Source organism: Hippopotamus amphibius, chromosome 1, assembly GCF_030028045.1.
Source record: "Hippopotamus amphibius kiboko isolate mHipAmp2 chromosome 1, mHipAmp2.hap2, whole genome shotgun sequence".
Lineage (NCBI taxonomy): Eukaryota > Metazoa > Chordata > Mammalia > Artiodactyla > Hippopotamidae > Hippopotamus > Hippopotamus amphibius.
The window spans coordinates 88,008,119-88,024,804 of NC_080186.1; the positions used below are offsets into that span (position 1 = coordinate 88,008,119).

At 38.5% G+C, this 16,686-nt stretch overlaps 1 protein-coding gene across 5 annotated transcripts in view; it reads right to left on the reverse strand.

Moving 5' to 3' along the window:
* Nucleotides 1-12,434: 12,434 nt before the first annotated feature.
* The window catches only part of DBT (dihydrolipoamide branched chain transacylase E2), a 34,643-nt gene continuing 30,391 nt past the window's right edge, over nt 12,435-16,686 (reverse strand). For 2 of the 5 annotated variants that reach the window (XM_057734666.1, XM_057737045.1), the window contains 3 exons: nt 15,557-15,748; nt 15,349-15,420; nt 12,435-13,957 (listed from right to left, as the gene is read on the reverse strand). In XM_057734666.1, the coding sequence (XP_057590649.1) occupies nt 13,790-13,957; nt 15,349-15,420; nt 15,557-15,748 (432 nt within the window). In that variant the 3' untranslated portion in view covers nt 12,435-13,789. The remainder of the gene's footprint in view (nt 13,958-15,348; nt 15,421-15,556; nt 15,749-16,686) is intronic. The other 3 variants (XR_009053973.1, XR_009053789.1, XM_057735943.1) reach the window with 3 other exon arrangements.

The window sequence follows — 16,686 nt, forward strand, 5'->3', positions numbered from 1 at the left end:
CAGGACTCGAAGAGGTATTTGTACACCCCATGTTCATCACAGCATTATTCAAAATATCCAAGAAGCGGAAGCAACCCAAGTATCCATTGACAGATGACTGGATAAAGACATTGTGGTGTATACCTACAACAGAATATCACATGCTACAACGTGGATGAAACATGAGAACATTACGCTAAATGAAAAAAAATAGTCACAAAAGAACAAATTATATATCATTCTATTCACATGAAGCATCTAAAGTAGTCAAAATCACAGAAACAGAAAGTAGAAAGGTGGTTAATAATATAAGGAAATATTCATGATACCAGTTACAAGAAAGAAAAGTTTACAGACTTTTTATTCTATCCAGATCTTCATTGATTGGGTGAGTTCCACCCACATTAAGCAGTGCAACCCGCTTTCCTCTGTCCACTGATTCAAATGTTAATATTATCCAGAAACACCCTCACAGACATACCTAGAATAATGTTTGACAAACGTCTGGGCATCCTGTGGCCCAGCCAAGTTGACACATACATTAGCCATCACAGTAGGCATCCCTGTTGTGTACACAATGAAACCAAGGTTTAGAGAGAGTAAGGGACTTGTCAAAGACACAGCTGGAAAATAGCTGAGCTAAATTCCAGCTCAAATGGATCTGGTCCCCAAACTTTGACCATTGGGCTGTTCTGCTTCCTCTTAAAAACAAGTTTATGGAAGTTACACAGAATTATATTTGTAGATAGACACCAATAATATCAAAGCAAGTTTTTATTACTGCTTAATTTGTCTATTGAGAGGCAGTGAATGAAGATGGGGGGACAATATAAAAGTAACAGAGGGCTAAGAACAGTTCATGCTACATAGTTCTATTTCCTTTTCACTCTATTCCATCATAACTTATGTTAATAAATAGGCAGAAATTTAAAGAAAGATTGTAATGTTTTTAAACATAAAATACTAAGATAATTACCCTGTTTTTTTAAAAATTAATTTTATGAAACCTACAGTGTTTCTTTTACAAAGGATAATAAAACAATAGGATTAATCGTTGTTTCGTCAAACTTCTCAGAAATTCTGACAAGACTACACTACTGTAAGTAATCACATCAAGCATACAAACATCTATTTTGTGTGACCCATTCATTCATATAAGAACAAGAGAAATAATAGAACACAGGGAAAAATGAAAATAAGAGTGTATTACCTTGAGATTTTGATCTATAATGCTCTATTTATGACTCTCTGGAGTCCTTTAACAAAACAAGTAAACTATTAGCAATTTGTCAGAATTCAAAGCTTTGAAGCAGAAACACCATATAACTCTAGAGAACGAAGAAAAATAAATATGTGAGACTCCTCATTTATCAGATCAATAATTTTTCAATGTTAAAAATTCTATCTTGCAAATATTTGAAAGACAAACAAGAATACTTTAAAAACGGATTTGTTCAGCTCTAGGACTTTCTGGAACACTGATATTCTTTAATGTGGATATGTTCCAGTAAAAAAGGTTGGGTGAATGTGTGTGTGTGTGTGTGTACCCAAGGTCCTAAATAACAGACCACATACTTGCCAAATATTTGGGAGTTTGCTCTTCTGCGTATTTTGATACTTATATTAGAAAGATAGAGCTACATACTAACTTGTTTCACTTTGATGAAACAGAGCTATTTCCTCAGGAGATGGTAGGAAATACCATTAGGCACCAAATGTCTTTCCCCTGGAGCTCCAGCTCTCAGGTTCCAGCCAGTCTCACATGACTTCTGCCACATTACTCCACAGAGTTGCAATATTTTAATAACTTTAATATTGAAGTTACTAAAATGGCTGAGTATTTCATTTTAAATGCTAATTATTCCCATTTTCCCTATTATTAAATATGTTTTATAATAAAAGGTTAATGTATTTCACCAGGAATGTACTTAGAATGTACTTCTGACCTTGAGATTTTTATGCTGGTTGTCATTTTTGATATATACACACACATGCACACACGTCATTTCCCGAAACCAATCAACGGTGGAGACACAAGAAAATATCACATGAAAACCATTTATCCTATAGCCTACTGGGAATGGGCCAAAAATTAGAAGGTCATGGAAATGATTTAATCTTCATTTGTGAAAAGTATACTGTGAGTCTAAGTAACAAATACGTTATTCAGCCAACAAAATACAAGTGAATAAAACAAAATTTCTCTTATGAATGGTTACCATGCTTTTGCCCTTAAACTATTTTTCTTATGTAAAGATAGTTCTCACATGAAATATAGAACCTAAGCAGTAGTAGTCAATATTATGCAAATTCCATGGTCAACTTAAACCTAAAATCAGATGAACACAGAATAAAAGCCATTATAGTCTCGCTTCGAAAGAAAAAACAAAACGAAAGAAAAAACAATACCCCTTCCATACCCACCAAATATTGACACAAAAATTGCACTGGCTTCCTATACATTGGATGAGATATTTTTACCTCATAACAAATTGAAAAAATAGGTGCCTTCTGCTTTTATTTTTATGTACTACTTTTTAGTTCTATAAAAATAAAATTTACACTAAATTTTAAACTTTCACTGGATAATTTTGTAAGAATTACATAATACTTTGTTTCTAGGATATTGATCCCACTTTTAAGACACACTTTTGGGCAACTACAAAAGTTATTTTTCATATGTCCATAAATACCATGCAGATCCTTTAATAGCTGGTAAAGATAGAAGCTATGAGAATTTTTATTGTGTTTAGAAAGTATTACAAACTGAAAAGAAACATCTTATGGAAATAATACCATTTTATTGAAATTGGAATGCATTGAATTTGTATGTCAATATTTTTAATATTCACAAACTTATTTGGGAAACTAGTGCAGTAAATGACAGTGGCGGTTTTAAAAAACTACGCCATCTCTCTGACAATTTGTCCTGCTCCGTCCAAGCAACATTTGAACCAACGGGGCCCTTCTAATCTTGTGCCAGAAACACAATAGGACTAAGGCCAGGCTCTGGTGCAATTGCTGAGGCCTTTGGTTTGCAGAGTTGTTAGTGTGACGGCTTAGCCCGTCGATTCCTCTCCGTCACATTTGAATATCTAATGTTTGAAATTGTTGGTCATGTTCGGATTTATATTCATTTCTGCTGTTTCCAGTTACTTAACTAGACGGGCCATCCACTTAGTTAACTTGCCTTGGTTACTGCAGTCTGAACTCTGGTTGCATTTTTCAAGGAAATTAAATTGCTAGTTTTTTCCAGATAATTGCACTCCGTACAGGCTTTGTAACTTTATTTCTTTACTTTCCTTTTCACCATATTTTTAGATCTACCACATATTTAGGAGCTTCTTGCAGCAAACTTGGAGTCAAATAGTTTATTGCAAGTTGAACCCTGCCTGAGGGCTCCCCTGGGAATGTGGGTGGCTGGGGGCAGTGTGCTGCCTGTGGGAGGAGGCTGCACCCGCCTCAGCTCAGGTGAAGGTGAGCCCATCTTTAACGGTCCTGACGTGCCCCCCGGGTCAAACCTGAATTTTTGATCTCCCACCTGTTCTCATTTCTTCTGTCCTGTCTCTTGCTAAGACCCACAACAGCTGTCCCCCATGCTTTGCGTTGTAACATTCCGCATGGTACTTGGTAAAAGCCTGATATAGATGGCCTTTCTAACAGAACTGCAATTATCCCTGTCACGCTTCGGTTGTTTTTGTGGCTCTCCTCTGGACAGTCTCCAAATTCTTCTGCTCAGTTTTAGCAAGCTGGACTAGAGTTCTCTCACAGGGCTCTGACTCGCATATGAATTAACTTGTGGTTAGAGCCCTTCGGCTCAGTACAGGACTGCCTCCTGATGAATTTCTTTTTAATTCTAAGCTTGCAAACATCAACGGTTCACGATACCTTCAGTGTTCACCTAAATGGTAATGTCTTCTGTCACATAAAAAAAGCCTGTGGTTATTTTGAAGGGATAACAATGGTAACATGACCCACCTCTGGTTTGGCATAAATAGTTCAGAATTGACCTGGTCTGCCTGATGAGATGCCACAGAAACGTGGGGTGACCTTGAGTTGCTAAAGAGTGAAAAGGAGCTTAGAAGAGAGATGCACCCAGAGAGAACTATTTAGGAGACATTTGGGAGAGAGATGTGGCCAGACCTTTTGCCAAGCACACAGGTGAGTGGTGGGCAAGGAAGCCAGGCTTCGAGGAGTTCAAGACCACCCATTCAATTCTAATTGAACTCAAGTTAGACAAAGGCAGGAAAGAGCAGGATGAGAAGCTTGTCCATGCAGTGGTAGGTAGAGGTGACAATATGAAAAAGGAGTGTTTTCAGTCTTCTTTTAGGCAGATGGAAATTAGCCATTAAAGAGGTAGGGAGGTTTTTCTGTTCGTTTTTTTTTGGGGCCAAGATTACTTTAAAAATAAGAACAGTTTTCTCTATATGTTTATTATTTAGGGCAGCATTATCCAGCAGAATTTTCTGTGATGATGGATATATTCTGTATCTGCAATATCCAATATGGTAGCAACTAGCCACATGTGCCTATTTAAATTTGTTTATTAAAATTAAATTAAAATCAGTTTCTCAGTAACACTAGCCACATTTCAATTGTGCAATAGCCACAACAATTAAAATTTAAATTTAAATAGTCACATTTGGCTAGTAGGTATTGCACTGGACAGCTTAGACAGGGTATTATTTTGAGATTAGTTTCAAAATAAGTGTCTTAATACAACAAAAGTTTATTTTTCACCTGCATTACATTCAAACCAATCAGTGCTAGGATACAGGATGTGGGGGCTTTGCTCCACCTCGTCCTTTGGAAACACTGGTGTCCCCCACCTTGTGTGGCTGCCATCTCTAACACGTAGGCTTCTCGGTTGTGGAGAGGAAGGAGAGAGTGTGAAGGCGTTACTGGGAGGTTTAATGGGCCGCATCTGGAAATGGCCTACATCACCTCTACCCATATGCTAATGGCTAGAAATAAATCACTTGGCCCTACCTAACTGCAGGCTAAGCTGTAAATATTTAACTGTGTGCCCAGAAGGAAAAGGAAATGGCTCTAGGATATTCAATGTTAAACTTCCACATTTATCAACAGTAAAATTTTTTTAATTTAGAGAGCTCTGAGTCTCCAATAACTTCGCCATGAAGAACTGGAAATTAACCTTAGTGTGCCGAGGGAATCTTAACTAGCTCTGGGTGTGAGGAAGATGCTGAATGATCGAATTAGGACAATGGGATTAAATGTGGAGCAAGGGTCAGGAGAAAGTGATAGAATTTAAAATAGAGGGGAGAACGTTTGGATTTTGCTGATGGAGAACTTTGTATTCCTTAGAAAGATAAACAAAGGGAGAAAGTGTGAGAATATAGAGATTTTAAGGTGAAAGGAGTGAAATTAAAGATCCCCAGTTTGCGGGGATATGTGTATAAAAACAGTTGATTGAACTTGGTGTACCCCCAAAAAAATAATAAATAAATAAAATTTAAAGATCCCCAGGTTGAATCACCTTGTCTTCTCTGAACACAGACGGTGACGTTATCTGCTTAATATGACAGGGCTGGGAGATTTTTGTGCAGGTGCTTAAAATTATCAGAAAAGACTTAGAACAGGCACCAGGAAGAGGGGCTGGGGCATTTGCTGTAGAAACTGGAAGAGATCTGTTTCAGACTAACCTGGTGACTCAGAACTCTTGTAGAATGTCAGGTAAATTCAAACATGTGTCTTCTTTTTCACTGGATAAACATCTGTATGTCAAGCCGTGGGGTTCTGCTAATCTTCTGTTTGACCGTAGAAGTGAACTTTGAAAATGTAACTAAGACTTCTTCTAAATACTTAATGTGGCAGTATAAGAGTAAAATATCAAAGCTAGTGAATAGATGAGCATGCAAAAATTTTAAGAAAGGTTAGATGAATAGAAGACATTGAAGCTAGTATATCATAACATCCATTGAATTGTCAACATTACAACATTTGAAGTTGGAGAGTGAAATTACTTTTCTTTAACATTGAATTAAAACTAGGAATCAAATACAAATAATCTCTGTCACGGAAATTGTAAAACTCTTGATTCTTTCAGTTGTAAGTGACAAAAGCTTAATTCTTATTAGGTTATACTACAAAGGGAACTTGGTTAATATGACTGAAATGTTATATTTTAAAAAACAGCCATACAATTTAATATTATCTCCTGTATTTGCCTCCCACTCCCTGCTCCATTTCCCTCAGCTGCCTCCCTACTCACGTTCTTAAAAAAACTCTCTTAGAAAACACTCATAATTTAATGTGAGGTGGGGAGGGAAGGGAATGTCTCACTTTATGTAACTGATTTTTTGTTGTTTTGTTTTGTTTTGTTTAATCTGCCCAGAAGTTCTACCAGATCCCCATTCTTGGTCCATGTGATTGAATGGGCTGACTAATTCCCAGATTAAAAGATAACCATAAGGTTCAAGGTTGGCTGGTCAGAGTATTGTAGTCTCCTGCCCACATTGATGGGTATGTGAACCAAGCCAGGACAATCAAAACGCTCCTTGGGATTTTGGCTGGAAACATTCTGAGGAATATAAGCCTGGGTTCTGGTAGGCATTTTTGTCACCATGGTGGGAAGTCTGCCTGAGAATGAAGTCAACACAAAAGAAAAAAGATTTGAGGTGGGGGAGAGAGAGAGAAACACCTGTCTTGATTATATTAAGCTTCTGGATCCAGCCATACTTGAAAATGATACCCCTGAACATTTCAGTTATATTAACCAAGTTCCCTTTGTGGTATAATCCAGTAGGAATTAGGCTTTTGGGAACTTTCCTGGTGGCGCAGTGGCTAGACTCTGCACTCCCAATGCAGGGGGCCCAGGTTCAATCCCTGGTCAGGGAACTAGATCCCACATGCCTGCTGCAACTAAGAGTTCACATGCCACAACTAAGGAGCCCTGGAGCCACAACTAAGGAGCCCACATGCCACAACTGAGGAGCCCGCCTGCTACAACTAAGATCCAGTGGAACCAAATAAGTAAATAAATATTGAAGAAAAAAAAAAGAATTAGGCTTTTGTCACTTATAATGGAAAGAATCCTGATTGTCACACTTTAAAAGTACAGTTTCAGGCTGAAGAGGAAAGAAATTAAAACAATGTAAGACAACAGATAGTCCCTGCAATTTAACCTCTCTCAAATTCTTGACCTCTTTAGGCAGTGGTACTTATGATATTCCCACAGAAGGCAAGGGTAGAAAAAAGAAAACAATAAAAATAAAATTCTGCCTTCTCAATTGATGAGAAAGCTTAGAGAAGACCTAAAGGTGGATAAAGTAAAATTTGGGCATTTCACTTGATAATGTCTCAACCCAGCTATTACTCTCTGTTGTTGATTAATTTAAGCCAGAGCAGTTGTGTTGTTTAAGAGATTAATACAATGCAGTAGCAAGTAGACTTACCTGGGTTGAGTCCCAGCTTGCAGTTTAATGGCTGTATGACATTGTTTTATATTTTGTAGTCTTCTCTAACCTGAAATGGAGAAAATATCTTCTATGGCAGAGACTGGCAATTGTCCCCTAATATCCATTTTCTTCACCCATAGTAACAAAATACTTAGCTAAGCACAAGGCCTCTCATTTCCCAGCCTCCCTTGCAGCTAGGTGTGGCTGTGTGACTAATAGTCAATGCAATGTAAGGGATGGTGTCCAAAGGCGCTTCCAGGAATCTAGCTTAAGAGACAACGTCCCCCTTTCCCTCCATTCTGCTGTGTGGAATGTCGATTTGATGGCTGAAGTACCTGTTCTGTACAATTGGGGACAGATGTGACATAAAGAGATGGCAGAACAGAAAGCTGGAAGGAGCCTGGGTCTATGAGGACTTAATGGGGCAGAGACATCATTCCAGGTAAGGATACTTAGAGGAGAGAGATTTTCTTGTTGCTTAAGCCACCATTTGTTTGGGTCCCTCTTAGGTATAGCCAAACCCAGTACTAACTGATATATTTACTGTGAAGTACTGTTACGAAGATTGAGGCACAGATAGAGTTGAGCATGGTTCCTGGTGCACAGTGAACACTCAGTAACATGGGTTTCCTCCCTTCCTTTTTGTAGCTAAATAGGGCACTGCAGCCTACTCATGACCTGGTGTCAGGTTGCTCTATACCATCAATGTTAGAGTAAAATTACAGGACATTTTTTTCTAGCATAATTGACACCCACAGAAGACTTTCTTCCATTTTCCCTTGTCCTTTGTAGTCCAGAAAACAGCCAATTTAATGGAGCAACTTGGCTTAAATACAAATCTAGGGAACTGGGAGAGACTCTACTGCACAGCATCAATCACACTGGCTTGGGTGGGAGTATAACGCAGCACTGAAGAGGCTGCCTTTGCTAGATGAGGGGTATTCATTAAACTTACGGTGGTAATCGTTGCATGGTGTGTATAAGTCAAATCGTTATCTGAATAAAACTCGAAGGAAAAAAAAAGAGGTTGATTTTGAAGACAGGTCTGCTTGTGTTTCCCCTCTCTGCCACTTACTGTGGAGACAGGAGCAAGCTATTCTCTCTGAGACTTTGCTTCCTCATCATTAAAGTGAAAGAATGACGTGATGTAAGGTTGTTGTGAGGATTAAAGTAATGTATTAAGATGCTTAACTTACAATGTCACGTAAAGGTAGCTGTAAATGACAACACAACAATGACAATCATGCTTTCAAGTGTGGTGAATGTGACCGTGGACACAGTTGCCTTCTTAAATTCTTTCTGAAAGTGGCAGGGCATAGATCAATAAATCAGGAAGTCAATAAATTAGGTAGTTTCTACTTTTTTGGCATAGTAAATGCACCTGTAACGTGTGTAATGTTTTCCCATGTAAATAATGTTGGAGAATTTGGGCTGTGCTGTTTCCTGCTTAGCCTCAGATAAATCATCACATTGTTTAATCACATGGTGTAGTGGCATAAATGAATCATTTGTAATAAACATTCTGATTAGCTGAGGAATCACAATGAGCTATGACATAGACATACAACACATAGCAAGTATAACTGTCCTTTGTCAAAAATTTAAAATGAATGTCTTACCAATTGTAAAGAGGTTTGAACAGACTCCTTTTCCTCTAGATACTTTTCCCTGTAGCAAGCATAGCCATTCAGAGTCATTCCACAGATACAAGAGCTGCGTCATAGCCACGGTTACTTCACGCTATACTCTTCTGTGTCATTGGCAATGCTTCATGCTACGTTAGGACTTCATAAAAAAATATGATCAGATCCAGGGCACAGATTTCTTTTTAAGTCAACCAGCACATATTGAGTACCAGGCAACTGAGCTGGGGCTACTGAGAGGGTTCACTGGCCAGCAGTGAAGGCAGACATACTCATCCAGCTATATCACTGCATGAGTCCTGTCGGAGCCATGGACAAAGCAGGAGAGAGAGAGAGAGGAAAATAAATATTGATTCAAACGTAGGGAGGTGCAGTCAGAGGAGGTCTAAAAGAGGAAGTGACTTTTATTTTGGATTTTCTTCTGGTGGAGACCAGGGTGGAGAAACAAGCCAAACAAAGGCATGGAAACGTGAAATAAACTGCATGTTGTTTTCAGGGAATGGGGACTAATTCATTGTGATGGGAGCCTAGGACAGCAAAGAGCATAAGAGTATCTTCTAAAACCCAAATCCTGTGCTTACCTCTTTCTAGTTTTTGAGTGCTTGTACCTGGGGGGGATAAGGCACTGTCTGCAAGGACCGAGGCCCCGATCCTTTCCTCTGCAAGCCTTGGGATTTTCCTTTGATCATCTCTCAAAGCACGTGATAGCATCCTCATGCTTTGCTGTAGGCCACCAGGAACAACTGGGATGCCACTGCAGGCAGCTTCAGCTGTCACTCTCATTCATAAAGGAAGCATCCTGTAGTCTGAGAATCCCCAATGGCTGGCTCTTCTACAGTCTGGTTCTGGTGTGTAAAGGCTGGCTCAATAAGAGAACAGGATGATGTTGGTAGATCCTGTTCTGAGGTGAAGTGACGTCATGTTGCTTTCATAAACTACTGCTGCAGAGAATTCATAACACCAAAACCCCTTCCTCTCAGTGCCTAGAGAACACAGGGCCCTCGGAGCATTTCAAACTGCTGAGACCTCTAAGACAAACAAAAACTCTCTTCCTTTTAGCCCAATACCAATTCCTCAAACAGCATAAAATCATGGACAATCCTGGCATTTGAAACACAAAGTGAGATAAACTAGTTTAGTTTGCCTACACTTCTTTAGAGTCTGTTAATCCACGTGCATCTGAGTACTTAAACTCTGTTTCCTCATCTTTCATACAGGGATAATCATTGCACCTAACTCAGTGTTGCTGGAGAGATGAAACGAATTAATACATGTAAAGCATTGATGGTGCCTGACACTATTAAAATTATTGTCTCAAATTTTACCCAATGTTTTCCTCTCTAGCACTAGTTCATGAGCATGGAGGCTAGATGACTCATTGATGGTAGTTTAATTAGAAGCTCTTTTATGTGCTCTGAAAATACTATGCTGAGATGGTACAGCCCTCACATATTGCTCCCTAAACGTCTGGGGTCCTGTAGGTGTCCCCTGTGTTGCTTGCCTCATGAAAAGCAACACCCAAACCATAACCTTTCGACGAGCTTGCATGGCCTGTGTCTGTGTGGCCTAAGGATAGAGTCTATCTTACTATTACGTGTATGGTTTGTGAGGCAGGATTGATGAGGCAGGGCTAGTGTGTTAAGGGGACACAATGATCCAACCTCAGTGAGAAAAGACAGTTTCTAGGGAAGGAGCAAAACCACCATTAAGAACTGACTGGAAATACAACTCAACTCTAGAGGCTCTTCTCCGTGTTATTGGCTCAGACCCACTTTGATGAGGGCTTTAATCGCCAGCCAGAGCTCTCGCTGTGAGGGCAGAAACTGCATCTGTCTTCTTCATCTTTATCCACAATGTCTGTCCCAGGGCCTGGAACTGAATACATATTCAGTAATAAATATGTGCAGAATGAACCCATTTATCAATTACAGTGGGAATGTTAAATAAGTCTGAAGACTTCAAGGGAAGTTTTGTACTTCTGGTACTGCAGGGTAGTGCCATCATCTTTCTCAAATCGTAGTTTACTTAGAAATCAGCCAAGAAAGCCATTAAGTTATCTTTGGGACCCACTTTGATTGGAAGCCACGGGAAATGTTGGAACAGGCCGGTGGGCTCCCTCTTCCCTACATAACCACTTCTTGGAATGTTTTAAGATTTGGTACATTTTGATCTCTAAAATGGAAATTAATACCAATCTGGCTTCTGCCCTTCAAACTTCCTTCCCTGTTGTGCTTCCTTTTCAGAATCAGAGGAATGCACTACATAATAAATGGAACCTTGGTTTTCTTGTTGGGCACTTCCAACAATAATTTGGGTCCAATAACTTTGGCTTCTCCCCCTTGGACATATAGTACCTTCCAACCTCCAGACATTCTAGTGAAGAACTTGAATTTTCTGGCTTCTTCCCTTTAATTTCAACCTTTAGGGGTATGGCTAAGGCCTTGTTCTAAACACCTCCCCTCTACGACGCATGGAGCCCTGTGGATCAGCAATGCTACCGGGGCTGTGCTTCTGGCCCCCTCGTCCCTTCCAGGGGATCCTCTTATCTTAAAGGTCCCACACGCAATGGAAAGGAAATCCTTTGCTGAATTCTCAAAAGATGAGACAAAAGAGAAGGTGGTAATGGCAGGGATCTGGGGTAGAACAGGTAGCTCATGGGTTTATTCTGAGCCAATGATGTTGGACTTTTAGGGGAACATACTACATACTCATTTCAAAACTCCTGTTCTCCTAGTTTTCACATTCCTTAAGTGAAGGGGAAATTTTTACTGATCATGTCATTCTTCACTTAAAATTCTGTAAATGCCATCAATAGGGAATTGATTAAATTATGGTACATGCTCTGCTGGTCTTCCCAGATAGGATCAGTAACCTCTATTAGATGCTCTCATACCACCTTGTTTTCTCCTACTGAGCAGTTAATTATGCTCTTATTTTTATGATTATTAAATATCTGTCTCCCCCACCTTGACTGTAAGCCCAATGATGGGAGGAACCAGAGGACGGGCACTGTGTACCCACTGCTTAGCACCACACTTAGTATACAGCAGATGTTTAATATTTAGATGTATAATAAATGCAAACAGGGCTTCCTAGCTGGCGCAGTGGTTAAGAATCCGCCTGCCAATGCAGGGGACACAGGTTTGATCCCTGCTCCAGGAAGATCCCACATGCCACGGAGCAACTAAGCCCATGTGCCAAAAAAACAAACAAAAATAAATAAATAAATGCAAACAATAGAATAGTGTGTATCCACTGCTTAGCACCACACAGTATACAGTAGATGTTTAATATTTAGATGTATAATAAATGCAAACAATAGAATAGCACCACACTTAGTATACAATAGATGTTTAATATTTAGATGTATAATAAATGCAAACACAGCCATTTAAAAGTATCATAATGTAGAACTGTTTATTGACTCAATGTTAAATTAAAAAAATCAAATTGTAAAATTGTAGATACAGCACAATCTCATTTTCGTAAAAAGATAAGCTATGTATACAGATACCTTGATCAAAATGTTAATAGTGGTAGGATTATGGTTGATTTCATTTTCTTTGCAACTCTTCATATTATCTGAATTTTAAAAAGAATAACATTCATTAGATCCATTATTTTCTGACTTATACATCTTTTCCATTTTGGAAAAAACCTAGTAGACATTAAAATAACCTTTTCTGTCACAAAACTTCACTTGAACATACAGTATTCAATTAGACAATGTTAGAAACAATCTGAATTTCTGATTTAAATGGGCCTCTAACAAAATGATCGTGAGGATACCTTTATTTCTGTGCAAAACATTATTTTAATGTCCATAATTACCCATTAGTCTTCTCTCTTCCCTTATTCATATTGCTTCTCAGGATATGGAGAATGGAATAGACCCTAACTTCTTAATCTATCTTGTTTTTCAGATGAAGACTAAGAAAGTAAAAAAAAAAAAAATGTTAAAAGGCAATGGACTTCTGAATGTAAGACAATGTCAGTGGCTGCTACATTTAAAGTACCTTCCTTCCATTGAAGCAAGGTTGTAAAGGTGAAGTTTTTCCTGATAAAACACTAAAACACTACCAAATTCTAAAAGTATTTCCACTTTAAACAAATGTTTTTAATGGCCTTACTGGTTATAAAATTATAATTGAGCATTTTTAACGATTAGCTTATAATTTTCCCTTTTAAAAGATATTAATTTATACAAATGAGACATTTACAGATGATAATCTCTACAGAGCAACACACTCCTAGATATCTTAAAAGGTAAACATAATTGCACTTATTTTATACAAGAATTTGCATTATTGTGGGGAAATAGAAAATATCTTGGCATATAAATTCCTTTTCCCAACTAAATACAATTGAAAAGTTTCACTAAGAGTTAGTTTAAAAAAAAAAAGAAAGAAAGCAAAAAAACAGGGCAAATACTGTATATGGCTTCCTGTCTTTTGGTAATATTCATTTCGTTGTTCCTGCCAGTTTCAATCCATTGACGCAAAGACTTCAACCCCATATTAAGAAGTCGTACTGTAACCTATAAAATGTGACAGCCCAGGAGACCTATTATACCATTATTCCTTTCCAGTAAAAACTTGAACAGAATTGTGATACATATTGTGTCTCAGAACCGTAATCGTACATTACAAATCATTTACAATACAAACTGCACTGAGGAACATGTGCGGCACAGCTGGGCTCTACATTTTCTTTGAAAGCTCAGAAAGCTCAAGGATGTCTTATCAATCTTCATTTCAGATCTAGTAGCATAAAAGCTGGGTTTCCTAAGTAGGACTTCCATAAATTGGAGAAGCGTGCCACTGTAGCGCCATCAATAATTCTGTGATCAGCTGACCAGCTCACATTCATTATCTGGGCTTTATATACTTCCCCTTTCTCATTAAATCGGGGAAGGGCCTACAAATAAGGAAAAGAACAAAGAGTCAGCCTTCACGTGCTCAAAGCAAGCTCTAGCAACAGCAGTGGTGAGGGATTAGGCAAATCCCCCTCCCTGTAATAGAGAAGAAATGGGCATCCCAAATGACTTTTGAAAATGCTAACTACTACTTTTCCCATCTTTCTGAGTATGTGCTTCAAGCTTTCAGAGTTTCCCCAAGATATTTCCTGACCCCTGCATAATTTCTGTATGTACAGTAAATTTCATTTCAGATTTCAATTATTTAACAGCTATTTGTTGAGGATCTACCATGTACCAGGTACTCTTCTAGATTCTGGGGATAAAGCAATGAACAAAACAAATAACAATCCTTAGACTCTTGGAGCTAACATTTAAATGGGGAGAGACTGAAGATTAAGATAAGTAAAATAAATATAGTGTGTTAGATAGTGAAAAGTAAAAATGAGAAAATAAAGCACTTTGGGACGGAGATAGAGAATGTACACAGGAGGTAGAAATAGGGGAGAGGCTGCATTTTTTTTTGGACAAGTGGGCAGGGAAAGCCTCACCAAGAAGGTGTCCTCACTGAAGGCTGTGAGGAAGCAAGCCATATGGACACCTGGAGGAAGACAGAGGGGCAGTGTGGCTGGAGTGTTGGAGGACCAGCAAAGTTGGCAGGGAGGCTGCAGTGGAGGGGCTGGGGTGAGAGGCGGGAGATGAGGTCACAGAAAGAGCAGGTTGAAGGTGGGGCATGCCACTAAGACAAGAGCAATGCTTCCCAGTCTGTCTGATTTTTTAAAAAACAGATTAAAAAAAAAATCTAATTCATTGCAGGCTATTTTTAAAAAATGTATCAAAAGTGAATGACTAAAATAATGATATAAAAAGATACACAAAATACAAGACCCACTTCTTACTGTTAGGTTCAACAGACATAAAATCACCCTGTCAAAGGGCAAGGAAAGTTTCTAAGCCCTACTCTCCCTTTCTGTAGTCATCTCCTCACAACCCGGACACTAGTCACGGCCCGACGTGGCACCCAGTCACACTGAGTGGCAGCGGCGTAGGGCCATGTAGGCCATGGCAGCTATTCTGCCTTTGATTTGGAGTGAGGTGAGAGGCTATTGGTGGTTTCTGAACAGAATGGACAGTCACTGAAAGGGGAAGACTTCAGGAGGAGCAGGTGTGAGGGTCGGGTGGTGAGGGAAGGAGCAGAAGATTGGAGATGCCTAACTGGACTTCCAAGCAGGAGCTACGAGTTTGGGGTTCAAAGGAGAGGTCTGCTCTGGTCTGGAGATATAAACCTGGAAACCATCAGCATATACATGGTATCGAAAGCCATGAGACTAGATCAGATAAAGAAAAGGGCCAGAACTGAGCCCTGAGGTACTCAACTATTTAACAAACATACCTGAATTGCTCCCAGGGCCCCAATTGCCACTTCAGGTGGCAATATCACTGGTTTGGCATAGGTACCACCAATCTTAGAGAGAAAAAAAGAGTAGAAAAATTAAGCTTTTGAGGAACAGATGGCAAATGAAAAATTTATGTTTTCAACTGAGCCTAGGATCAGAAATCCTAAGTTATGGTTTATGAACTTGAACATTACTGTTACTCACTGATCCAATGTTGGAAAGAGTAAAGGTTCCTCCTGTAAGGTCGGTGGTGCTGAGCTGACCTGCAGAGCCTAATTTCTGAAGGCGGTTCAATTCAGTGGCAATCTCAAATATGGAGCGGATCTGAATATTTTTCACATTAGGTACAATCAAGCCCTGCTCTGTATCCATTGCTATCCCAATGTTATGAGAAGCCTAAAAACAAACAAAAAAACAATTACACAGTAGCCTTTTCATAGGCTAACAGAAAAGAAAAGCTCAATCTTCACTGCCCTATGAACTCAACCACTGAAAACTATTTTTACCAGATTGGTGATGATTTAAAAGAAGTAATTTAAAAAGATTTTTTGAAAAAGATAAATTTTTTGGTAAGAATATAGGGCAATAGATTATTTCCATACATTGTTAGTGGAAGTGTAAGCTGGTATAGACTTTCTGGAAAACATGTAACAATATGTACCAACATTTTCAAAAATGTGTGCTAAGGAGATAAATGCAGATGTATGTAGAGATGCACAGAGATGCTGAGTCAGATTGTTTGCAAGACTGAGAAACTGCAAATGATCAAAATGTTTATCGAAAAGTCACTGGATAAACAAATGATAACAAAGCTATATTTATTGACATGTAATGATGTCCAAAATATATTAAATAGAAAAGAAAATAGTAAAATGAAAAAGGTTTTCAATTAAAAAACTATATATATTATATATACATTATATACATAAAACTCCATATTTTTTAACTTTGTAAAAATAAAATCCTCGACAGATGTACATCTCAGCATAAACAGTAAGTTATTTTAGGGTTATGGGATTGAAGGTAAATATCACTATTTTCTTGTCTGAATTGTTTGCAACAAGTATATACTTAATGAGGAAATTGTATTAATCATATGGGAAGATTTCAGATCCAACACACCAGAATATAAAGCTCACCTCCTTGTTGTATATTTCTAGTAAGAAATATAAATAAGGGCTGGTATTCTCAAAAGAGTTCTCAGCGTTAATAAAGTTTCACTCCAGACAGAAGAGTTCACTCAACGGAATTCAAACTTTCATTACTTTGCTCATTTAAATTATTCTTGTTTTATTTTTATTTATTTTTTTAAAACATATCAATGCACAGGCATG